Below are 25623 nucleotides of genomic sequence, written 5' to 3'. Positions count from 1 at the left end.
GTCCTCAGCTAAGAGCCTGAGCAAGGACTGAGCACCTGCAAGTGAAACTGAATAGCAAAGTGAAACCCAAGCAGTGTTGAAACTGCCTAGGCTGCTTTCGTTTTTCTAGCTGTGAGAAATTGCTTAGCAGCAAGCAAGCATCCTAAAGTCAGTGTCGTTTTGCTGTTTTCCCCTTCCCCCCCTTTAATGTCTCCGTATGAACTGTATGCCAAGTTTGGGGGTGAAGGGGAGGAAACTTCTGTCTGTACAAAAAGATGAAATACCAATAGCCCCTTCTAGAGCACGAAGGGATGGTCGTGTTGGCTTTGAAACTCTGCATCTGCTCTCCTCTCCACACTGAATTCGCTTCCCCCGCGAGAGGAGACTTGTATTTCGCCTTTCAGCTGGATAGTTGCAGGCAGGCACCTGCAGTAGCCCGTGCGGGCTGCTCTACCCCGGCAGCGAGACGAGCCCCGTCCCCGCCCGGGAAGGCTGGGCCGCGCCTGCCCGGCTGCCCCGGCCGCCTCAGGTGCCTGCTCCCCTCTGCCTCTACTTGCAGCTCCGCCTCGCTCCTCCTCAGCTGCTCGCTCCCGCTCTCCTGCCTCACCTACCTCTCCTTATTTTCCGCCCTTAACCTGGCTGCATCCTCTCGCTGTCGCACCGCCCGAGGGAGCGAGGCTGAGGCCGTGCCTGCGCCGGGAAGGGGGCCGGGGGCAGGGGCGGGCTTGCTGCTTCCCTCGCACCGCTCCGGTTCGGCAGCCCGCCGCGGGTCGCTCGGGCTTTTCGCCGCCCTAGCCCGCACCTTGCCGCCGCGCCTGCCGTGCGGGCACCTCCCGAGCCCCAGCCGGGCGCGGCGGCCCCCGCTGTAGCGCTGGGGGAGGGCCCTTCTCACCCCCACCCTGGGGCGGTGCCCTCGCCCCGGCCCTTCAGTAGCCACGGCGGGGCGGGGGGCGGCGCAGAGTGCAGCGCGCCCCGCAGCAGCCGGGCCATGGCCGGGGCGTCCCGGGGGGTTCCGGCCGCGGCAGCGTTGCTGCTGCTCGGGGTCCTGAGCGCGCGGGGGGCGGTGGAGCCCGATGCCTCTGCTATCCTGGTCTCCAGGCGGGGGCTGCGCGTCCCCCTCGGCCGCTCAGTCTCGCTGGACCCGGCGGCGGACCTGGTGCTGCGGGTGCGGCCGGGGGACAGGTGTGCCGTGGCGGTGCTGGGGAACGGGCCGGGCCCGCAGCCCGCTGGCGCCCTGGATCCCCCGCGCTTCCCCTGCGCCTTCGCCCGCGGGCAGGTCACCTACACCCACTTCGGGGCCCGCAGCCCCGGCCGGTACCGCCTGCACCTCCAGCTCCGCTATGACTCGCACCACCGGACCCTCGTCGTGCCCTTCACGCTGGAGGTGGAGGTACTCTTCCAGCAACTGCGTCTGCTCAGCCGCAATCTCCCCCTGCCCGTGGAGAAGCTGGGGGGGCTCAGCACCCCCCTGGACGGCAAGGTGCTGGGCTTCCCTGAGGGCGAGCCCGGCCGGCGCTGCCGCCTCACCCTGCTGCCCCCCGAGGCCGCCGGCGCCGGCCCCCTTCCCGCCTACGGGCAGCTGCTGGACGCCGAGGGGCGGCCCCTGCCCGCCGGCTACAGTGGAGCCTGCTCCGCCGTGCTGCAAGCGGGGATCCGCTACAAGCACACGGCGGCCACCGCCTCTCCCGGCCGGGACTGCATTCCGGCACGGGTATCCGTGCTGCCTGCCACCAGCCCGGAGCAGCGGGAGTATTTCCAAGTGCTGGTGCGAATCCACGAAGGGGCCGACAACACACCACCCAAGCCCAGCTTCTTGGCACTGCTTATGATGGAGGTGGACCAGTTTGCGCTCACAGCTCTCACCCTGGACATGCTGGCTGCTGAGGACCTGGAGACCCCCCCGGATTTCTTGATCTTCAACGTCACCTCTGCCTGGCCCAGTGACCCACGGCAGCAAGGCTTCCTGCTCAGCACCGATGACCCCAGCCGACCCCTTGTTGCCTTCTCGCAGCAGGAGGTGAGGGAGCTGAAGATTGCCTACCAGCCCCCTACCCTGGACTCAGACCAGGAGCGGCTTTTCCAGGTGGAAATGGAAGTGCTGGACCCTGACGGCGCCTCCTCAGAACCTTTTGCTTTCATGATCCTGGTAAAGCCCATGAACACGTTGGCCCCTGTGGCCACTTTCAGTCATGTGGCTGGCCCACAGCTGATGCTCTTTGAGGGCCAGTCACGGCCCCTGTCTGGCAACTTGGAAATCAGTGATGAGGACAATCTGAAAGAGGTGAAAGTCTGGGTCACACAGGGCCTGCGATATGGGAAGCTCAAGGTACTGGGTGTACCGCCCAGCCGCAAGTACTTCACTGCTGCAGAGCTAGCAGCAGGGCAGGTGATTTACCAGCACGATGGCAGTGAGCACAGCTACAGTGACAACATTGTTTTCCGCATGGCAGATGGGCAGCACCAGGTTGAATTTCTGTACCCCATCACCATTGCTCCTGATGATGATCAGCCACCGCTGCTGAATGCAAATACAGGGCTGGTGCTGAGTGAGCACCAGACTGTCCAAATCTCACCTTTTGTCCTCAGTGCCACAGACATTGACTCTGATGATACCTCTGTCCGATTTGTCCTGGCTGGGGACTCTGCAACGTCCCTACTACGCTCCCAACGCTTTGGTGAGCTGTTGCTGCGTCAGGCAGAGCAACCAGCGTCTTATGAGAGCAAAGAAAGCAGAGCAGGGTTGGAGAGCAACTCCTCTTCCCCCCCCTGGCACTTTGTGGAGGATGAACACATGTATGAGAAGGTGGTGAATGAGTGGCTGCAGCAGGACATCCTCGATGGGAGGCTGTTCTTCAGGCACACAGGAGCTCACAGCGCCAGCCCAGTGATGGGCCGCATTGTGTTCCAGCTGCAGGATGACAATGACCCCCCTAACCGGTCAGGGGAGCATGTGCTCACTGTCAAAGTCCAACCAGTGGACAACCTGCCACCTGCATTGTACCCAGGTACTAGCCTGCAGATGATAGTGCGGGAATACCAGCTGACTGTCTTTAAGAAGCACTATTTACGGTACACTGACCTGGATACGGATGACAGGGAGCTGAAGTACATTTTACTGACACCTCCAACCGACACAGATGAGAACCATTCTGTGGTCACTGGAGAGATTGTGTTGGCTGAGAGTCCTGAGGCGTCCATTACACATTTCACCCAAGCCCAGGTCAACCACCACAAGGTGGCATATCGACCCCCGGATCAGGAGCTGGGGATCACACCACGGGTGGTTCAGTTCACATTCCTTGTAGAGGACTCAGCTGGCAATTCTGTACAAGGTACCTTTACTCTCTTCCTGCAGCCAGTGGACAATCAGCCACCTCAGATCACCAATACAGGCTTCACTGTGCTTGAGGGAAACAGCTTCCTTCTCACCAGCAATCAACTGCATGCCACAGATGAAGACACATCTGCAGATCAGATTGTCTTCACTATAACTCAAGCTCCAGAGCGTGGCCATCTACGTTATCTGGAGGAGGGTCTGATGGTGCAAGGGGAATCTTTCCTGCTAGATGATATTGCTGGTGGGCGCATCTCTTACAAGCACAACGGCGATGAGTTTGCCAGTGATTCTTACCAGTTGGAAGTGAGTGATGGAGTCCATCATGTGCCAATCATAGTCAAGATTGCTGTGCAGCCTGTGGATGATGAGAACTCAAATATTGCTCTCCCTGGTGGTCACAGGCAGGTGGGAGCAGCCATTGATGTCCTGGAAAATGGTGCTACTGAAATTACTATGTTGCTTATCCAGGGTACAGATGAGCATACAGATGGCTTGGTGCTGGCCTTCATTGTGCAGGATCCACCCAAACTGGGCGACATCCTCGTGGATGGAGTGCAATCAGAAAAGTTTACCCAGCATGACCTCATCAGTGGAGCAGTAGCCTATGCTCACACCAGCGGAGAGATTGGCTTGAAAAAGAGGTATGATTCCTTCAATCTCACCATTTCTGACCTCTCCAGTGAATGGGTGGTGGGAGGCAGCGCAGTACAAAGGGTGCCTGTGGCTGTAACTATATTGCCTGTGGACAGCATTGCACCTGAAGTGATAGTTGCGGCAGAGCCACTCAGTGTCCTCGAGGGAGGGAGGAGTACTCTAAGTCTGGATCAGCTGGATGTGGAGGACATAGATACTCCCAGAGATGACATCTTGTGCATTGTCACAGTTCAGTCCACTTCAGGATATTTGGAGAATGTCTCTCCAGCCCCAGGGTCCGAGAAGTCTAGAGCCGGTACTGCCATTAGTGCTTTTTCCATCAAAGATGTTCGTCTGGGCCATGTCGGCTACGTGCAGAGCATTCACAAAGGGGTGGAGCCTGTGGAGGATAGATTCACTTTCCAGTGCTCTGATGGTGTTAACTTCTCACCTCAACAGTTCTTCCCTATCGTCATCATCCCCACCAACGATGAAAAGCCAGAGATGTTTGTGCGTGAATTCGTGGTGCTTGAGGGGATGAGCCTGGTGATTGACACCCCCATCCTCAACGGAGCCGATGCAGACATGCCTCCAGATGAACTGCGTTTTGTTATTGCTGTCCCTCCTAAGCATGGGCAGGTTGTGCAGCAGCTGTCCACAGGCACTGTGCCTGTTCAGAGCTTCACCCTGGAGGAGATCCAGGAGGTTTCCAGCATTGTGTATGAACATGATGATTCGGAGACAAAAGAAGATAGCTTCCAAATTCAGCTGACTGATGGACACCACACAGTGGAGCAGAATGTGCCGATTATGGTGATCCTGGTAGACGATGAGACCCCCAGGATGGCAATCAACAATGGTCTGGAAGTAGAGATTGGCAAGTCAAAGGTCATCTCTAGTCAAGACCTTAAAGCCACAGACATTGATTCTGAGGATAAGAGCCTTGTTTATGTCATCCGTTTGGCACCTGTGCAGGGTTTCTTACAGCATCTGAACAGACAAGAGGAAGTGCTGTGCAACATTACACAAGGCACAAACTTCACACAAGATGATTTAGACCAGGGTTTTATCCGCTATGTTCATACTGGCCTACATGGAGTGCGTGATCTGATTAAATTTGATGTTACTGATGGTATTAATGCCTTGATAGACAGGTACTTCTATATTACTATTGGTAGCATTGATACGGTCTTCCCTGAGGTGATCAACAAGGGTGTAACTCTGAAAGAAGGTGGAAAGGTGACACTCACAACTGATCTGCTCAGCACAAGTGATATTAACAGTCCTGATGAAAATTTGCATTTCAGCATCACCCGGTCCCCAACCCGGGGCCATCTAGAGAACTCAGACAGGCCTGGAGCACCCGTTGTTTCCTTTACTCAACTCCAACTTGCTGGCAACAAGATTTACTACATTCACACTGCAGAGGATGAGGTGAAGATGGACAGTTTTGAGTTTGAAGTGACAGATGGGTATAACCCAGTCTTTCGTACCTTCAGGGTCTCCATCACAGATGTGGACAATAAAAAGCCAATTCTAACTATTGGTGACCTGGTTGTTGAGGAAGGGGAGACCAGGCTGATCACCCCTTTTGAGCTGACCGTGGAAGATGGGGATACGCCTGATCATTTGCTCCTATTCACGGTCACTCAGGTTCCAGTGCACGGACAGATTTTGTACAACAACAGCTACCCAGTCACCAGCTTCACCAAACAAGACTTGAATGAGAACCTTATCAGCTACAGACATGATGGTACAGAAACCAGCCAGGATAGTTTCTCCTTCTCTGTGACTGATGGGACCCACACAAACTTTTATGTTTTCCCTGACACTAGCAAAGAGATCCATCAACCCCAGGTGATGATGATTCAGATCAGTTCACTGGACAACAGAGTGCCACAGTTAGTGGTGAACAAGGGTGCTCCTACTCTGAGAAGGCTTCCAACTGGGCATCTAGGCTTCCTGATCACTAGTAAGGCATTAAAGGCAGAGGATCGAGACAGTCCACACAAGCTGTTGAAATACAAAATAACAGATGGGCCAGAGCATGGCTTCATCATTAATACTGGCCTTGGAAATGAGAGCATTAGAACATTTATGCAAGGTTGGTGCTGATGATTGCTTATAAACATTGGGCTCAATGAGCTGTTATTTTGTGTTATGTTATTTGAATCTTTGTTTCAGGGGGTTTAGAAAGTAATGTCTCAAACTATGAAGTATATGCAAATGATCAGAATTATAATATACACATTTTAGAAATGAAGCTTTGTTTTACCCATGAAGATACAATAGAAAAGTTCTGTGTTGTATGTGCATGTATTAATACATTTCCTACTGTGTGTCAAATGTACATCTTACCGTGTACGTAGCATGGTACTGCTCATAAGAAGATGGGATAAAATCTGAAATGGTGATTTGGAGATCCTGCACCAGTTTCTTTTTGAAGACTGATGTACCTGTTTGCCTGCCTGGAACTTAAACGCAGGCTCAAAAATCTATTGTCTTCAGAGAAAATTGTTTGGAAAGGTGCTTAATATTTCTGCACGTCACTCGATCTAGTATTTAAAGGGGAAAAAAAGGCAGGGGACACACCCAGTATAGCCTCAGTAGTTTGGGTTATATTTTGTGCGATTCTGTTTCACAGAGAAAGCTCAGTAGGCAGGGAGGCCTCCTTTAGGGCAGCTCCACCAAACCTGTGCAGAGGGAAGAGCCTCAGAGGATGGTGGGGCACAGTGACAGCAGCCAAACTCTCTATAAATGTCCCTGTGCTCCAGCCGATCTTAGGGAGTTTGCTGCATTTAGGACTGTCATTCATCTGGCCTGGATAGAATAGTATGTTGAAAGCTTTTACAAGGAAACTTCCAGCCTAGACTTCGCCTACCCTCCAGTGTGCTTTGACTATCAGCAGGGGGACCAACATTTACCAAAATTCTCATTAGACACTCTAATAGGATTAGAGGTCTCCATTATTTTTATGTGCTCAGGTATGTTACCTTTCTTTTGCAAGAGAAAACAATCTGGGGAGAGAAAAAGCCTTTATCTCCATTTTATGTATTTATGTGTAACCTCCAGACAGGTTGTAGCTTTAAGTTTATGATAACACAATTTATTTTTAAAATTCTGCAGTTTACCTGCCAAGCTACAGTGTTGTGAAAAATCATTTGGCATTCATTCAAGAATGTTTCATGCATTTTTAGTTGACAGAAAGCAGCCAAATCTGCCATGCCAGAAAAAGAGCAACTAGTAACCCCAGGGAGTAAGTCTCTTAGTCGACCAGAATGAGCTCTACAACAGCTTAATGCTGAATAGAGTATAAAGAACATTTAGGTATATCCTGAGCGTTTTTATATCAAATGAAATTGTTGTTTATTAACTAAAATAAAAGCAAAAGTGGAAGACTTCTCTGAGGTCTTTATATTGATGAAATGTGGCACAGGATAATACACCTGCAACTTTAGGGTACTAGAAATATCCGGATGGTTTTTCCCTATTTTCTGGGAATATCAAATCAAAATTTTATTGACTTTTAGACCTATTTGTGATTTGTTTAATACATTCTCATATTCCCTTCCAATGTACCTGCAACAGTCTTGTGTGTCACAGAAGATCTTAAAAAAAACTGATGAAATTGATCTTTAAAAAATGGGCAGATCTTTACTCCCAATAGATTCAATTTGGTTATAGCAAAGTAATTCTTCCTAATGTGCTGAAACAAGGATGTGACTTTAGTATTTAAAAAGAAATATTTATTGTAAAACTATATCTCACTGTTTTTTTGCCATTGTTCTTTGAGCTAGTAACTAAATTTATGGTGTGTTGCTGAGTATAGACCAGTGTAAGAAGCCATGCCACATCATACAAGTCTGGTTGCTGAAATGCTTTCTCTACAAACTAGCCAACTTACTAATAAGTAATCAAATAGTAAAGGTAGAATGAACTATGTCCTATATTCTGTAGTAAAATTCTGTGATGATTCATTTAGCACATTCTTTTCTTAGCCGATATTGATGAAATGAAGATCAGCTACATCCTGAAGGAAGGTGATAATGCTACCAGTGACATCTTTTATTTCTCCGTTGAAGACAATGGTAAGATTAAGATGCTTAATTATACTTATCTTAGAATTACACCATCTGGAAGATTGTTCACGTTAAATAAACAAGTCATCTATTATTTCTTTATAAGTAATATGTAAAAGTGTCATGAACACATAGGAACATAAATCAGGATACTTTATTTGTTTTAATGTATTATGTCACAATTAATGCAAACTGCTGTGGCAAGCTATGAACTCTTAGTGGGATATACTGTTGTCACAATGCTGTTTGTTCAGTGGCCTTTATGGAGGACTGTTGGCAGTGACAGTCAGTCCCTCGTGGTCGGCTGTGCGTGTTACAAAAATTTAACCGTGCAAGGTGGAGCATTAATGGGTTTGGAATCATGGCCGACTACTGAATCGAAAGAGAAAATTGATGCTAACCTTTGTTAAATGAGAGTTCAGCTGATCTAGATCATGGCTGAGAGCCTGGCAAAATGGTAAGATAGGCTGGTTAAGTCTATTTTGCTCTTATTTATACAGAAGCACATCCTTGTTTTGCATAGATTGTTATTGCTTCAAAGGCTTCAGTGGACCAGTGATTATTTATATCAACCGATACGTGTATGTTGCATTTTTTTGCGTATTCCTTTGATGAATCTTATTTTTAAATCTGTTTTTTTCTGTTTGCATATTGTGTTTTTTCCTGTAAGCTGCAGTATTTTTCCCCAATCGTCCACAGGAATTAAGTTCACTAAGAATTCATCAAAATTTTACACAAGTTCATCTTAGTTAAAGGCAGACAGGAAGATCCATAAAATAAGTTTGCAATTCAGTTAAATAACCTCTGTGTGAGGATCTGCCTTCACAATAATCTCTGTAAACTTCCTGACTAGTTTGATGTAATCCTGAGTGCGTAGAAGATGTCAGAATACCGTTCTAACACAGCATCTGACAGGAAGCTGAATTTGTGAGTATTTCCTTAACGGGCCTCAAAACAAGTCTGAAACACTATTAAAATATTTTGTACAAAATTGGCAGACTTGATACAAAGAAATCCACATTGATAGTTATGAGGATAGTCACTGAAAAGCAGTAGCTTCTTTGAGTTTGCTAAGGCTTCCTATTCTAATTATTGCAAGCCAGAAAATGTGTATCTTGATCTCTTGAAAACCAGTTATTACTTTCTATCCATAATCAGCCTGTTTCTGTTCTTGTAGCAGTATAAATTGTTGTAGTTTTATGTCCACCATTGGCTATAAACCAATCCAGCCATAGAGAAGTATGTGCCTGAGAAATAAGCATTCTGTTACAGGTTAAGAGCTATCTCACACTTTGGTTAGCTGAGACATTTTGATTAGCTGAGATGAACCGGTTCATTTTATGACTTGAAGATGAACATGAGCACCTTGGATATGACTTACAGTGTTTTCCTTATCCCATCTGTAGGGCCACACCTGCTGTTTTCAGGCAGGGCACTGAGAGTACCAGTTAGCAAAACAATGAAATGCGAGTTGTTTACTTTCAATGGTCCAAGAAGTAATTGAACGTTTGGAACCAGTCATTTGGTATTGTCACTTTGCACATATATGAAAGATTATGTAGCTTAAGGGACATTAAAAACATTTTCAATATTAGATCAACCACACCTCTGGTTCATTGTGGTCCTGTCAGGGACAAGTTTCTCATGTTTACAAATGAAGATAGAACAGTAGGCAGCTGGGAATGTGCACAGTATTCATAGCTTGAAGGAAATTATTTCCTTTCTAGTTAAGGTTCGGGTGGGCAAATCATTTAATTCAGCTGTCATTACACTGGGCTTCAGGAAACTGGAAGACCTATTTCATAAGCAAAGAATGCACCAAACCATTCCCCATGGCTGGCACTTTGTATCCTTGGCAACTTTACAGCTGGAAAGTTCTTCTCTTTTAGGAGCCAGTAGACTAATTGGGAGACAAAGCTATGACAGACTGAAAATGGCTTTTGGTTTGTGCTTCCTCTGGTTATGCTGAAAGGAAAAGGTTGAATATTGGCCAGCTGAGAGGGATGGAAAAAACAAGCTAGATTTCACAAGCCAATTATTTTCTTGCTCTTCTTGAAGTAGTGTGCAACTGATGCAATTAAAATCAAATGGGGCTATTGACTTAAAGATTGGAGATGCATTCTTTGTCTATTTTTGCTTACATTTCACTTAGCACACAGGAGAAAGTGCTGTGAGCTGCTACCTGTGTTTCTTATAGACATCTTATTTTGCTGTCACTTGATGAATATACAAGTCTTTGTGGCATGACTGAGTGGGGTAATATAATAATGATGAGAAACAATGGGGAAAAAGGAATGACATGACTGAACAGATGGTAATTTTTACTACTTATACACCCAGGGACACAAGGGGAGTCAGTTACTAGATGGTTTCATTAACAGCACTTCCAGTCTCTGCTAAATGGAGTGATTTCTTTCAGCTAGATTACTTCATCATTTGTCTGTTCGAGATACCAAAAGAGATGAGAAAAACTGTGGCAATAAATGTGTGCAGCTACGCTTATAATGAAAGTATGCACTGACTGAAGGGTTGTTGTATACTGGTGTGACTGGCATAACTACAGGAAGAGTACATGGCTACAGGAGAGTGTGCTGAGCGAGTAACATCTGGAAATTCACTTAAAACTTGTTTGGTGTGGCAAAGAATGTTGAACAGGCAGCACTGTCATTACTATTATAGCACAAGGAAATGCTTTTAAAAGAAATTCTATCTGGATTAGTCTTTTGATGACTTTGGTGCTTAGAAATACATTAAACATTCCCTCAGGGGCATTTATCTTCCGAGGGCGTGCCTGAAAGAAGGCACAACTGTAATAGCTGTTGTACAGCTCAGGAAAAAAAATACATAAAGGCCCAGCAGGAGGAGAGAATGTACACTGCTTCAGTACAGTTTGCAACTGCTTCAGCAACACTCAAGAAAGAGCCTGCTATTTTCTATGTTTTTTATGTTCTAGCTTCCGAAATCCTCTTAAAAGCATTTTATTTTGCATCAGTACAAAGGAAACCGAGCAATGAAGCACGCGCGCGCACACGTGAGTGTGTACCGAATGCGAGGAGAAAAATGAATGCCTTTTTCTCTGTCTTGTCACTTCCCTTGCAGAAACACAATCAGGTTCTTCCAGACAGAAGTTTTACCCTTTAATGGGAGAGTATACCTTTTGAATAATAGCATTTTGTCTAACCTGAGGGTAGGAAAGATTCCTTTAGGGTTTTTTCTGGATAACTACTTGTTCTGCTATTTAAGAGAGCTGCTGCGAAACCTTTATCAGTGATATGTGTGAGAAAGAATGGCTGGCAGCTTTCAGAAAAGTCAGCCCCTCTAACTTGAGGAAACTGTTCCCATTCCTGCTGTTAAACTGAAGATTTGGGTGGAAGTACTAAAATTTTAACTTATTAATTATTGGTGCACACTGGCAGCTCTGAATTGTGAGTGTTCAGTGTTGAGCCTGCAGCTCATTTCACAGACCAAATGTTGGTACAAATTTAATACAAAGTAGGTAAGGTTCAGCTGGTTTTCATGATTTATTCCTGGGGTGACTGTACAGGTAGCATAATGTTAAGTTTGTTCAAAGATTTATAATGAAGCAATGACATGCAGTAAACCTAGAGTGGTTATTTTTGGCTTTACCATATTTGATTTCGGAAGTATTTGTTATTTTTCCTTGGTGATTTTCATGCAAAGATCAGCTTGCATAGACTTGGTTAGTCCAATGCCTCTCCACCTGATTTATGTTCAGTGATATTTTGTATGAGTAACTCCTTTATTTAACTGTAGAGTTCACCTTTTTTATTTTGTAGTTTTTTAGTACACTTAACCTGTTGACCCTTCTGTCATTGCTGCCCTCTAGACCTTGTTTTCAATTACTGCTGCCAAAGAGTAATGAGAGCTTGCTGATACTGAAAGCTACAATGTTTTGCTGATGTGAACTTTGTGGGACTAGTTCAGGCTTCTTTCAAGCTTTCTGTGCAATGTGATTCTAAAACTTAGAATTCCCTTTGGATAAAGAAATCCTACTGAAATGCACTAAAGAGTATTTGCAATCCATAAAATACTGAAGAAAATATTGTATTATGTACATCTAGCTACTAAAAAATAGCTCTGTAGAAAGAAAAATGTAGAGTATGATCTAAAGTGTGAATTTGTTCTGTGCATTTTACTCAATGTGGTCCCAGGTCTGCGGGGTGAAAATCCGACTGTGCTAAAATTAGTGGGAGCTTTGCTGTGAATTCTAGTTGGCCTGAGATTTCACTCAGAGACGTTCTCACCTGTATTTGATTGGTGCTACTGCAAATAAATTGTGTGGAGGAGGTGTGGTTGGCTGAAAACCCTAAGGAACACTTAGCAGTTATCTGGTAGTTCATTATTTTTCCACCTTTTTTCTTAGCTTTTGCTTTCCAAAGACTGAGACTGTTCAGCTGGGGAGTTGATCCAGGGGCTGATCCAGGCTTCCCTGGGGCTGATATAAGGAGCCTCAGCCTTTTACCTTTAAGCTTGTTAATGTTTTTCTAAGCAACGAGTACGGCTTCTTAATTCTGAATAACCTCTCAGGGTTTTGATTGAAGCTGGCACCTAAGAAGGTACAAGAATACAGGCTTTCATAATTCTGTGAGCTATGCAGTTCTCACAGATTCTAATACAGTATTTTAGTAAGTCACATGCTTGCTTATAAAATCTAGAAACGTTACGATATCTGTCACTTGAGAATAGGTATTCTTGTTAATGCACAATGTGCAAGTGAAAAACTAATCTCTTGGCAGAATTAAATCGTGTTTTGTTGTTTCCTTTTGTAACATAAACTGAAATACGGCAATGTTAGCAATCCTTGGTTTGAACTGGGTCACCTAAACTGGCAGAATGTAGTTACTGGTCAAACTTAGTATCTGGTGAGGTTTGTGCATGTTAATGACTGTATTTATCTAACGCAACTGTCTACTCTTACATGTAGGTAGTATTCCCTCTAATTTTACTAATGATTTTACAAATTAATTTTGTGTTACCATATGCAACTCAGTGTACCATCCTCTTGCTAAAATTGCTCCTTTTTAGTAGGCGGGTTTTGTGCATCTATCTCCTCATGCACAAATCTGAAAATAGTTTGCAGACCTTGCAAAAGGTGTTGCAGTGGTATAATTTCACCGCTTTCAGACACAAAGGAGCATCATTTAAGAGGCAAAGAATTTCCAGCTGATGAGCTGTCTCCAAGCAGCCTTAAAAAAAACCCCCAAACCTACACTTCTCCCAAGCTAAATAGAATTTTTAAGGGGTTTACAGAAACTTTTGATTTTTAATAAAGTTTGAAAACATTAGCGAAGGTGTATGAATTCTTATGCAACAAAGCTTGTCAGATAACTTGCACTGCAGGAATCTTTTGAATTCGGTGGGAAAACACCTTCCATTTTTAATGTGGTTTTGGTGTGCTCTAATTTGCTGTCATGCTTGACAGCACTGAATGATGCATTTTACCTGTGTTAACCTCAAGAATGAAAAGCCATTAGGTTGGGAGGCTTTATTTTGATACAATTGTTTGCAAAGGCATTATGTTTCTGCTGAAAGGAGAGAACCTGAGCAATTGTGGAATGAAAGCATTGAAGTGTTTCTGACATGACTTTGATTCATCCCTTCATCTGTTGCTGTTTCAAGATAGGCACTCTACAGTGTTTTCAGTTCTAAAGCCAGGTTTTCCAAATTAATAGTTACACACCTGAAGACAAGGCTTTACCTATCTATTTTTTATTTTATTTTATTTTAATCCTCCCATCTGAGGTGTTGGAGACTGTTTCTGCTAATGCAAGATTTTTATTTTTATTACTGTGTAATAGAGAACAATCATACTAGACTAGAGGAACTGGATGACAGTATTGTTTTTAAGATGGAAGAAATAATTGTTCCACTCAGTGCTAATAAGACCCCTACTAGATTTCTTGTACAAATTTTGTCTGAATTTGTAGAAAAACTGGCGAAACTGTTTCAGGGGAAGAAATGAGAATCACCAGAGATCTAGAAAACTTGACCAGTAAGAAAAGATTAAAGGATTTGGTACTGCTCACTCTGGAGTAGAGGCGACAGAGAAAGGATATGGTATTTGTTAACACAGAGAAGAGGAAGAGAATGAAGCGTTCTTCTTTACCACTATGGTTAGCAAAGTTTACTTTTACACCCTGTATAATGTGAGATGCCTGGCCTGGAAAAGAATAGTTAAATTGCAGGGCACAAGAAAAATCTTAATTCACAAGTTTGCCTATTTTGCCTCTGTACTATGTATATGAACATTGTTGACATCTTGAGGTGCTTGATGGGCCTGATTGAGAGTCAAAAAGACACAGAGGCTAATGGTCATCCCTATTTGAACATTTTCAGTTTAATTTTCCTCTCTGTGCCCTGACACTGCTAGGTTCTATCATTAAGCCTTACCATTTTGAACTACCACTGCAATCAAGGTTTTATGTTCCCTCCTTCCCAAACCATGTTTCTTTCAGTCTCCTTTTCATTCTTTACTTCCTAAAGCTCTCTTCTTCCTTCACCAATCCAACTTTGCAGCCTTCTGTTAGTTCCCTGCTGTGTCTTCTGTGGTATTTTTTTAAAAAAAAAAAAAGTATGTTGAAACCAGACATTTCTACTGTAAATTTTTCAAGCCAGGTGTCTTCAACAGAAGGGGACCATTAGGTCATTTGCTCCTTTCTGCTGTGTATCCCAGGTAATTTCTCTCAAGTTATTTTACCGAGTCCAGAAGCCACTTCTTTGAACTAACACATTTCATAGACTATCTAGGCCTGATTTTTAGATTAAAAACATAAATAAGTAAAGGGAAAAGCCATAGCTTTCCATGCTAATATATTCTAGTAATTATCCTCACTGAGGAAAACGTGTGTTTACAAAATCTCGAGTAGTCTGGCTTCACCTTTGTGCTACAAATTCTTCTCATGACAGTTCTAGATTGAAGAGTTGTTTATTGCTCTTGGTTTTCTCCTAGAAAGAATATTTCTACTCTGCAGTCAAAGTACCTTTTGGTTTTCTTTTAGTTGAGCTTTTGAAATCCAGTCAGAATCCAAACCCGCATCTCTGCATGTGGTGCTGCTTTGTTTTGTAAATCTATTTGCCAGATAGAGCTGTCGGGTTTCTCACCACAGCGTTGTTTTACACCATGTAGACATCTATATGTACTTGGTTCCTAATATGAAATACTTTTTCACTGAGGCAGTAATTATTTTTGTGTCCCTTTTGCTGTGTCTCCCCATTTTCTCAAAGGCCTTTTTTAACTGTAGGAAGCAGAACTGTGTGCCAAGTTCTGATTCTTAGTAATGTAGAGAAGTAAAATAACCTTGAAGCTCCTAATTGCTGTTGTCCCCTTTGTAAAAAAAAAAAAAAAGGCTTCTCTAGCTCCAGTATTGCAGTGGAAGATTGCTTATTATTGAAATTTTTTTCTGCTTTGCATAATAGATCCTTTTCAGAAATGCAGCTTTCTAGGACAAGGTGCCTCATTCCATACATACTATCTACTTTATATGTTGATAAGATCTACAAAGATCTCTGTAAAACTTTGCAGTTGAAGGTATTGAAATGTGGGTATTGTTTTAATAGACTCTGCCTACTGGGCAGCTCACTTAGTTCAGCAAATTTTTCCCTGTTCTTGCCTCTCTTTTTTAACTTTTTTAACTATCTGTTATCATCAAGTATTACCACAAAAGATGTGCTCGTAGATCACAAAAGGAACAGATTAGGATCCTGCTGAGTACTAACCTTTGTTAATCCCATTTAGAAATAGTGCTTTCTGAAAGAGCTTAAGATCTGCTAGCTGTTTTATTATTGGCACATACTACATGTGTTTGAAGAGTACATGGGATTGTTGTTTTTTGAAAATATCTACCCTAAGTACATGGTGTTTAATCCTTTCTAGTGGCAGTTTAGAATTTGGTTTGTGCTGCTTTAGAAAGTAGTTCCTCCTATACAAGGCCATCAGTCTGTGATAAAAAAGAAATCTGTGCTGAACATTTCCGTCCTTACTGCATCATTAGTAATTTAAGCATCTCTTTGTAAAAAATTATGTTGTTGTTTAGGTTTTGAATCTTTGAGGCTGGAAAGAATGATTCTTTGATTTACAAGTGTTAACTTTTTTTTTTTCTGTGTGTTGTTGTCCCTTATCAATATCCAGTGTCAGGGCAGGCCCAAAACAAGAGACAAGAAAATAGGATGTGAAAGCTCTAACAGTCAGTAGCTCAAAGAGGCTGATCTCTACCTGCTAACCAGTTCTGTTCTGACAATAACAACAATGGCTACCAAAGACACAATACTTACAGACTGTCATCTCCTTTGAATAGGTACAAGCATAGCCCTGACACTTGGCACTTGATAATTTCTATTTCACACTGATTGCTCTTGTTTTTTCATTAGTTCGTGTGTTGCTGTTTTCCACATTGCTGCCTTCACATCTTCACTCAGATATGCTGGGTATTTGCAGAGTTGCCATCTCCTTGATTGTGGCTTTCTGGTACTTAAGAACTTTGGTTCTTAAGAGCTAGGAGGTCACATTTGTAAAAGCCTCATTATTTTCTGCTATGTACAACTCCTGTCCTTGCAGAGGTAAGGTTCTTCTCTAGCCAGTATCCATAGGGTTCAAATCTATACCATTTATGTGTGTGTAGCAAATAGGATGTGTATCTGAAGTGGGAGCAGATACCCAGAGTAGTACTAGTTACACTGGAAGCTGACTGTATGGAAGCAGCCCCGTATGCGAAGCAAGTATTGTGAAGGTGCTGCCCTCTGTTTTGCCTTTATGCTTGAACTTTGATTTTTTGTCTGGGATCTTACAAGGCCTGGATGAAGCAGCAAAGATGCTTTGGCAATTCTGAAGCTGAACCAGCTTCAAGAGCTACTCGCTCACCTGCCATACATCTAATAAGAAAATTGTATGTTTTGCTTGGGTTTTGAGGACTTCCTCAACTTCCTCAACTAAAAGAAAAAAGTCCCAAGTCTCATTTCATGTTGATGCTACTCCATACTCTATTGTTTCTTCTAATAGTAACAGCATACGAGGCCTAGTATGTAGATGAGATTTGACTGTGACTGATCTGTTAATTTCAAGAATTTCAAGAAATTAAAGATGGGTACTAAAAAAGTAATTCTAGTATTGTGCCAGTGAGAATGAGATTAAAACCAGGGCGCTCTAAATCCTGAAAATTCTTTCACGCAGAACCTATTCGTTATCAATGTCACAACAAGACCTACTTTAGAATATGTCAGCTGGAAGGGAGTTTTGGCCAATATTACGGATTTTCAGAAATTACTTTTCAGTCCCAGAAGTTTGATAGATTCAAACAGTAATATGGACTTTTGGGAAAAAGTACTTGATTTTTCTATCCTGACTCTTCTTGAAAGTCCTATATGCTTTAGCTGGAGATCCACACACATACAGTTATATGAGTTCAGATTAATTTTGGAGTGTGGTCTTTGATATCCCACTAAAAGCTTTTAAAACCTTAATGGTGAAAGCTAAACTGTGAAATATTATTATTAAGTTAATCATTATTTGAGCATATTGAAGGAATTTAAAAGGAGAGAAAGGGATTTTTGCAGTCTAGAGCGCAAACTTTTTCATACTATTTTCTTGTCAGTCCAGTGGTTGTCCCAGTATTACATACTGGAATTCACATAAAGCTAAAAATCCCCCAGAGGGTTTGCACTGAACGTAGTGAATGGTGTTAAATCTTGAATTTGCTAAGTACCTGGGATCTGCTGCACAGCTCCGTTCTCATATAATGCCTGTTGGCACAATAATTGTTGGGGCAAGCAGGGCAACTATGCTTTTGCCTTCATTGGTCTTCATCTGACCACCCTATTACATGTGTTTAAAGGCACACGCTGAGAACTGCTTCTGAACACTACTATTTAATTTGTCAAAAACATTTTCATGCTTATTTAAAGTTAATTACTATATTTAAACATTAATGCTAGCATATGCACCTGTAATATGCACATGTTGATAGGAAAGGAAACTGCGTTCCTTTAAAAGTGTCTTAAGAGTACAGTATAGAAAAACTAAACAACAAATGCGCAGGAAATTGGCAAGGTTTAAGGTACATTTCTTTGTACATAGAGGATTTCATGGCTGAGTATTTGTTTTTAATCATGCAAAACAGTACAGAGAACTCTGTGTTAACTTTTCAAAATCATGTGTATTAAATAGTTCCTTGCTGGAATCTTTTCACTGGACTGTACTAAAGATTAGGATAAAATGAATTCTTAAAAAAAAAATTCTATATTCTTGTTTATATAGAAACCTACATCTTGCCCTTCAAAAGCCACAGTAATCTCTCTTGTACTTTCTGTAAGCAGACTATATATAAAAAAAAAAAAAAAGTAGTTTTTCCTCTTTCCTTAGCAAATACATATATCACCTATGGTAGCCCCATGGCCCTTCCAGTCAACTCTGCATAGATTTAACTGCTGTCTTTTGAACAACCCACAAGTCTGCTTTTCATTTAACTTACTGATAAAGAACCCAATAAATGGAACGTGCATAAATTTTTAAGTACAGTTTAAAAAAGATAAAGCTATGTTTTTGCTATACAATATGATTTACAATTTTATTTTAATCCTTCACTTTTTTCTATCTCTGTCTTCATGTCCCTTCTCATCTAGGAGCCTGATAAAAACTTTCTGAAGTCAATGGAAGTCTTTTAAAAAAAAATCCGTTGAGCTTTGATTAGGCTTCATAGACCATAACCTTTTCTAAACAGAAACAGCACAGGTCCTCAGTAAGCTGCTTCCATCCAGACAGAGGTGCTCAGATGGTGCAAAGCAGCTGGAAAGTTGCTTGGTTGGTGAACCTAAGGCGTCACCTACCATGGTGGCATGTTCTTGGATAAGATGTGCCAAAAAAGAGCACCAAACTGCATATATTAAGAATGTGATTAAATAATAGTAGCAGTAAAAGACATTATCATTGGGTTGTGTGGTTGGATTTTCTTTTAATAGGTAAATTAAACTTTATTTCCACAGAGTACTTTTTTAGAGAGTCTGGGCACCTTGTTAATAAAATTATTAATGTTGATGTGAAATAAACAGAGTGGACTAGAGAATGTTTGTGTTTTCCCCTTTTTTAATTTTTCATAGGAACTCTGAAGGAATTTTTTGTTTGATATGATTTAAATCATCATGGACTAATTCAGTCTTTTGGGGCAATTTTTTACTCTAGCATATATTGGAGGTAAGCAAATTTTCAGAGTTGAGTTTTATGCAAACGTTTTGTTTGTCTTCATGATTTTGGTTCTGTAGCTTAATGACAGCAGATAAAATATGTATACATCCCTACTTTCTTGCATCTAGGTAACATTGAGGAAAGCAACTACAAAATATGAGAGAAGATTTTTTATATATTTTGAGAGCAAACAAAATACTTAATTAAAATTTCATTGCTGGTTCTTTCCAGTTAATACCTTGTTGCCAGTTTATATAGCATTACTGTGTCAAGCAAAATGTCAGCTCAGTTTCTGTATTTTTTGTATAACTAACTATCACAGAGATTATTAGAGCTTCAGGCTTCATAAGCAGATTATTTTCCTGATGGCTACCCAAGAATGTAAGAAGGATGTGGGTTCTACAAATACAGTCCCACTCAAAATGGTAGTTAACACTTGTTTAAAGCATGGATTCAAGAGTATCATGGATTCATATGTTCTCCATACGTTTCTCTCAAGACCTACATAAACTCAAGGAAATGGGACTATGGTAATCCCCCCACACACACACATTTTTTGCCCTCAGAGCATGTACACAGAGTTATTACAGATCAGCTGTAATACAGATCAGATATGTTACTGCCATAACTTCCCCAAGTGTTGAAGCCCTCTGATCTGCCTGTCTCCTGCCATCACACTCCTTTGATGGCCTTGACTAATTTGGCGGTTCCTACAGAAAATTCAACTGGTCTGTTTCATTCTTTTCATTGGTTGCTTGGTTCAGTGCTTGCAATAGAAGGGTTCACAAAGAATGATAAAAGCCTTAAAGCAAAGTCTTCCTTTTCTTCTAACTTATCAAATCCAGAATGCTTTGCCTGCACCAGAACATAATTTTTCTTACTTCTCTTGTTTATACTACAAGGCTTTTTCTCCGTCCTTTTAGCCATAAGACAAAATTTAAAAGAACATGAGAGAGCCCAGGAGTGAGAAAGAAGGATAATTATATGAAAGGAGGAGTCTATGGGATGGCTGTCTCTTGCAATTTATCTATGGACACTGATTATAATTTAATAAATAAGATAACATTAATAGACATTTAGGAACTTTTATGACTTACTGTTGAAATTAACCTATCTTTAGACCATCTTTTTTTTTTTTAATTAAATTTATGCATTTGCCTTCCTTTCCTGTTACCGATGAGTTAATGTGTTCCATAGACGTTTTATTGTAACAATTCTTTCAGTTTTGCTTGAATGTATATGGTAAACAGGGATGCACATGTTTTAGTCTCTGGTTTATTCAAGCTGTTGTTATGAGATATGTAAAACGTATCAGGAAGGCTTTTGTATATCAGGCACTTGACATATTTGTCATTGCTTCAAAATGGTAACAGAAGTTGATGGAAACTAAACCAAAACAGTTACCCCAGTCAACTGGCATTGTATTGTGAATGTGTGGCAGCAGGTAAGTTCTTCCTGGATGGGATGTTAAGATTTTTCTTTTTGGGAGAGGTCAACTCCTTGGACAATAGATGAGTTTCTTTTTGTCTGTTTACCAAAAAATACTGAGTAAGTATTTCTCAAATCTGTCACTTAAGGAGGATTGTTTTCCAGAACAGGACATACTTAATTAAAGGATTACATTTTCTAGTGCTGCTGAAATTGATGTCTTGATGGCCCATGATGTTCTTCCTGAAGACCTGACATGTCTTGGGCAGTCTTCTGTCCTCCTCTGGTTCTTTCAAATCTCAGATTTTTTTCTTCTACAGTCTTTTAGCAATTCCTCTTTACGTAATTCCTTTTTTTCCTGTATTATGTAGCAGTAAGCTCTGCAAAAATAAATTCAACTACTGTCTCTGTGTTCAGGGTTCACATGGGCCTGTGATTTGTCTTTCTAATGTCTTTGACAGCATAAGTAGATAATTTTCTTTAAGGTATTATTAAAAGGAAAATATTTTTGTTGCGTTAAGTGTTGTCAGTGATGGGAATTTTAAGCATGAGGATTAAATGTGCATTCAGAATGGTATGAAATGGCTCCTAGTTTAACCTCTTGTAATTAGAGGGGCAGAGATTCCCCTGTAATTCCCTTAACATCTGGTGAATCAATCTGAATACATAGATGGGCAATTAGGAATTGAAGTATAGTTTCAAAGTGCAAAATCGGGATCCAGAAGGTGTTTATAAATAACATAGAGCTAATTAACTTTAAAATGTATTTTTATGTGCTTTTCTATTGGGTATTGATCATGCCATTTACATGTGTGATACATTCAGGAAAGTGTGGTTATTCCTTTCTCTGTCACTATCCAGAAGTTTGGGGAAGAATAAAGAACATATAAACCTGTTCCACGTAATATGCCTGTCTCAAACAGAATACAAATTTATTTATTCTGTTCAACATGCATCTCCCGTAGTACTCAAAATTTTTTTAGGATACTATGGGATTCAGTTTCAGGTGTTTGGAACTCAAGCTGAATTATGCAAAATGGAAATTGAAATAGCGACAAGTTGCAAACTTGTTATCTGTTTTCATGTAAATTTTCTTGAAGTTCATTGTCAGTATCAGCATAGAGCTTCTCAGCATTAACCTCTTTGATAACTGAGTCTAATATTTTCCATTTGTTTCAGCCTGTTATCAGTTCTTAGAAGTCAGCTATTCTGAAACACTAGAAAATGCATTTCAGTATTGTTATTCATCTGTAAAAAATTAAGTGAAGGTACTTTAACGGACAGAATATGCAGACCAGACGTTGCTCCAAAGCAGTATCTTCCAAAGGAGGTTATAAGGGGGTTGTGTCCCAAGAGGCAAGTCTCTGAGTCTCCAGAACTCTTGAGGGGCACAGCTGCTGCATTGATAGCACTCATCTTGATGAAAGTGGTCCCAGATTCTCCCCTGTTACCTTCATCTTCTGTGTAGACAAAGGGAAGAGCCATTGTGCTCTTCTTAAGACAGGGCCTGTACTCTCTTTTCCTGGCTGGCTGATCATTGCTGGGATGGGGAGGAAGAGCGGAGGATTTTCTACTTCCAGTGCTGTGACCAGGAAAATGCTTCTTAAGGTATTTGACTTCTCGCATGTCATTTGAACTTAACTGGTACCAGTGATGAGACTGACTTTTCCAAGGTCAGCCATGTTTCTGTCCATTACTCTGGCTTGTGCCCTTCTTACCCAGTGTGTAGTTCACTTTGTTATGCAGGAAATGGCTCCACAGGTCAGCAGCAATTGCATTAGCCTTATCTAGGAAAGACATATCTCTGAAGTTAGGCAGCTACTTTTCCTGATGTTACAGAGGTTTATGACATTTCTTTGTGATTGCAGATAAGAAATGAATAATATATTCTCGTCATTCCCAGATGGCAAAGCACTTTCTCACCTCTCAAAGGTACTATCTGTTGTTCAGCCTCTGCCTAGTATGGCACTTTAAGAAGCCTCCCCTAATGACTGCCTGTAGTATCAACTGTGTTGCCTAGTTTTGACATGTTGATGTAATTTGGGGGGGTTATGAAGGCCATAACTTCCCAAGACAACCATCATGGTTATGAGCCCTGCAGATTCAAACTATGGATCAGTCAGCTGCCTCTTGCTGGAAGACTTTAAAGGTCAAACTGTAGCATAAATCTCTTGCACTGATCCTTGATTTACAACATCTCCAAGGTCTCACTGTGAAGCCTCAACTTCTTCAGGGACCTGAAATGCCAAGCATATTAAAGTATGTTGTAAAAGAGCATTGTTTCAGGGGAGGAACTTAATTTATGATGAAAGCTACCGTTTGCATTATGGATGGGTAGTTTTATCTCATGTTAGCACACACGGAAAGTTACCTTTTGGAAAATGTAGAGGCTTTCTGTTTATAATGAAAGCTCTGCAATTCTGTGTTGTGATTAGCATAAGATAATTGCATCCTTTTTGCATTGAACATGTGTGTTGTCAGTCATGATGTTATTTTTGCACAGAGAATGATAAACTTGGTAATACATCTTTCCTCTCTATTTAAGTTGACAGTTATGAAATGTAATGCATTTTGTCACTGACCACGTAACAGCATGACTGAAATTATATTTTGTTCAGGATGGCGTATGCAGGAGTATTGGATAGAATGAATGCATCCATTGATCTTTCCTCCTGCTTTCTCCTAAAGGAGCTGGAGAGACTCAAAGAATTGTTGTTCTCAGAGACAGGGATTGCATGTGTAACTGTGTGATGAGTATCATTTGAAGAACAAAGACATGAAGAACAGCTTTTTTTAAGATTGTCATGTATATCTGCTCAGCTACATCACTTTGATCTTGTCCTAGCATAGTGAACAAATTAAGCTTCTTCATGTAATCAGGCAGTTCAAACAATAATAGGCTACCTCAAAATCAGGCCTATGGTTCACTTGAAAGAATTGTAGCATTTTCTTCCAATCCAGGTAGTAAATTTTGAATTTTTGTATTCTATACGATTACAGTGCATAGTCAGTTCATGATAGTTATGACTGGAACACATTGCTATACCTTTTATTAAATTGGGTCAATGTGAGGCATCAGATAACTTCGTCGTCGTTGTTACATGCTAGCACAGTCGTAGGCAGTGACCGAGCTGTTGGGAAGGAGACTGCAAGTTCATCTGATATCCTTTAGCCTAGCCTGTCACTGACAGTTTAGAGATTCCTTTTGGATTCAGTTCATGTTAGCGGAAGGGCTAGGGGATAATTTAAGACCAGATCCAAAGATTTTCTCTGCCGAGTAATGTAGTTTCTGGAACAGAAGTTTAAAGAGTATTTTTTTTAAAAACATGTGCACCAGTTGATCTGTCTGCAGGTACTTAATTAGGTTGTGATCTTTTCTGCAGATTCAAGGATTAGCATAAAGGAAATACTTGCCAAATCAGTACATTGATAGGTAGAAGATAGCATTCTTCTCCTTTGTGTGCCACATTCAATAACTCAGTCATCGATTTTTCTTTAGGCAATTATTTACTTGTGCTGTTTGGCTGTTCTTAGATTTTTCAGCAATTATCTTCTAATTTCAACCTGCTCCATGACTAAATGGCATTGGCATCACTCGTTTGCCATGTCACAAAATTGCTACCAAGCTTTCTTTGTTGTGATACAGTGTGTAAGTAATGATGAAGCTCTTACCGAGGATGACTTCCCTACTTCATGAGGTCTGTGAGTAGAAGTGAGCAAAGTTGTATTTGGAAGCTTTCATTTCTGTTTTGGGTACCTGCTTTACCTTCCTATACACAGGCTTGCCTAGAGAATGTCCTGGCCAAGTGTGATAACATAAGCACCTTTCACGGTGCTCTAGTGCTTCTCTTTATTGTCTGCAAAATGTAATTATGTAAGAAATGATCATTCTCTTGAAACACAACAAGCACGCTTCTTCGGGCAACCCAGCTGGCACTCCCTTTTGAGGATCTCAAAGGACAGGGTGTATGGGCAAGCAGCCTTCATGTGTGAAGAAACCAAGACTGTCACGGAGTTACAGGGGCAGAAAATCAAGAGAAAGGGAGGCAAAGGCAGTCATCACTTCTTGTAATGCTGATCCTTGTCAGACAAATACTGATTTCTGTAAGGTTCGTGGAGAGACTCCAGGTCACTACCCTGTTGTGGTACTTCAGCCCCTTCAAGTGACTCCAGGGTTCAGGAAACCTTTTTGTCGTCATCCATCCTCATCCATTGGTCTTGCTATGGCTCTGCAAAATAGCCATGTGGCAATGATCTTTAAGACTGGGCAAGCATTTCACCAGGGAGTAAAAGGGAAGGCCTCTGAAGCATGAAAGAAACGTATCTTATGTTCTGTGATACCTCTTGGCACCTCTCCAGAATTCAGACAGGTGTCTATGGAGCCTGCTGATCAGTCTGTCTGCTTTCGTTTATGGTTTGTTACTTCCTGTATTAATTTCCCTTGGCTGCACTGTACTACCATCCATAAAGCATGTTTATCATACTGCCCTTTCAAAAGCTTATAGTAAAGTCTGTAAGGCACTTATATTCTCATGATAAAAGGATCATTGTAAAAAAACATTCTGTATATTGTTCTCGTGATATTTTAGAGATTTGGCAAGTCATTTGTATAGGTAATCAGACATGACGGCTTGCAAATGGATTGATAGCTGTCTGAAACAACTGATACTGAGGAAGCCTAAATGAGATCAGATGTAGTAGGCTGGATTAGGATCAAAGCCCAGGCAGACTGTAAGTTGTATGCAAGACAATGACTGGGTAAGGAAATTTCTAATGGAAAATTTATCACGTAAGTTTTGCTGGTTTATCAGTTCAGATGGCTTGCAGAACGCTTGAACGTGTTTGTTACTGTGAAGCTCTGGTAGAATTCTCTGGTAAAATAGTCTTTTGTGTATGGATAGCTTGTAAACTGAATACTGCACCATTTAGACTCTCTAATTAAATTAATTGGTTGATGTTGCTTCCTCTGCAGT

General features: G+C 41.8%; 1 protein-coding gene across 1 annotated transcript in view; it reads left to right on the top strand.

Annotated features, from left to right (window-relative positions):
• Nucleotides 1–967: 967 nt before the first annotated feature.
• Nucleotides 968–25623, top strand: part of FREM3 (FRAS1 related extracellular matrix 3) — a 70540-nt gene continuing 45884 nt past the window's right edge. The window contains exons 1-2 of the mRNA XM_059826735.1: nt 968–6053; nt 7948–8037. Of these exons, the coding sequence (XP_059682718.1) occupies nt 968–6053; nt 7948–8037 (5176 nt within the window). The remainder of the gene's footprint in view (nt 6054–7947; nt 8038–25623) is intronic.

Source organism: Gavia stellata, chromosome 19 (genome assembly GCF_030936135.1).
Source record: "Gavia stellata isolate bGavSte3 chromosome 19, bGavSte3.hap2, whole genome shotgun sequence".
In the NCBI taxonomy this organism is placed as follows: Eukaryota; Metazoa; Chordata; class Aves; order Gaviiformes; family Gaviidae; genus Gavia; species Gavia stellata.
This window is presented reverse-complemented; position numbering and strand designations above follow the sequence as displayed.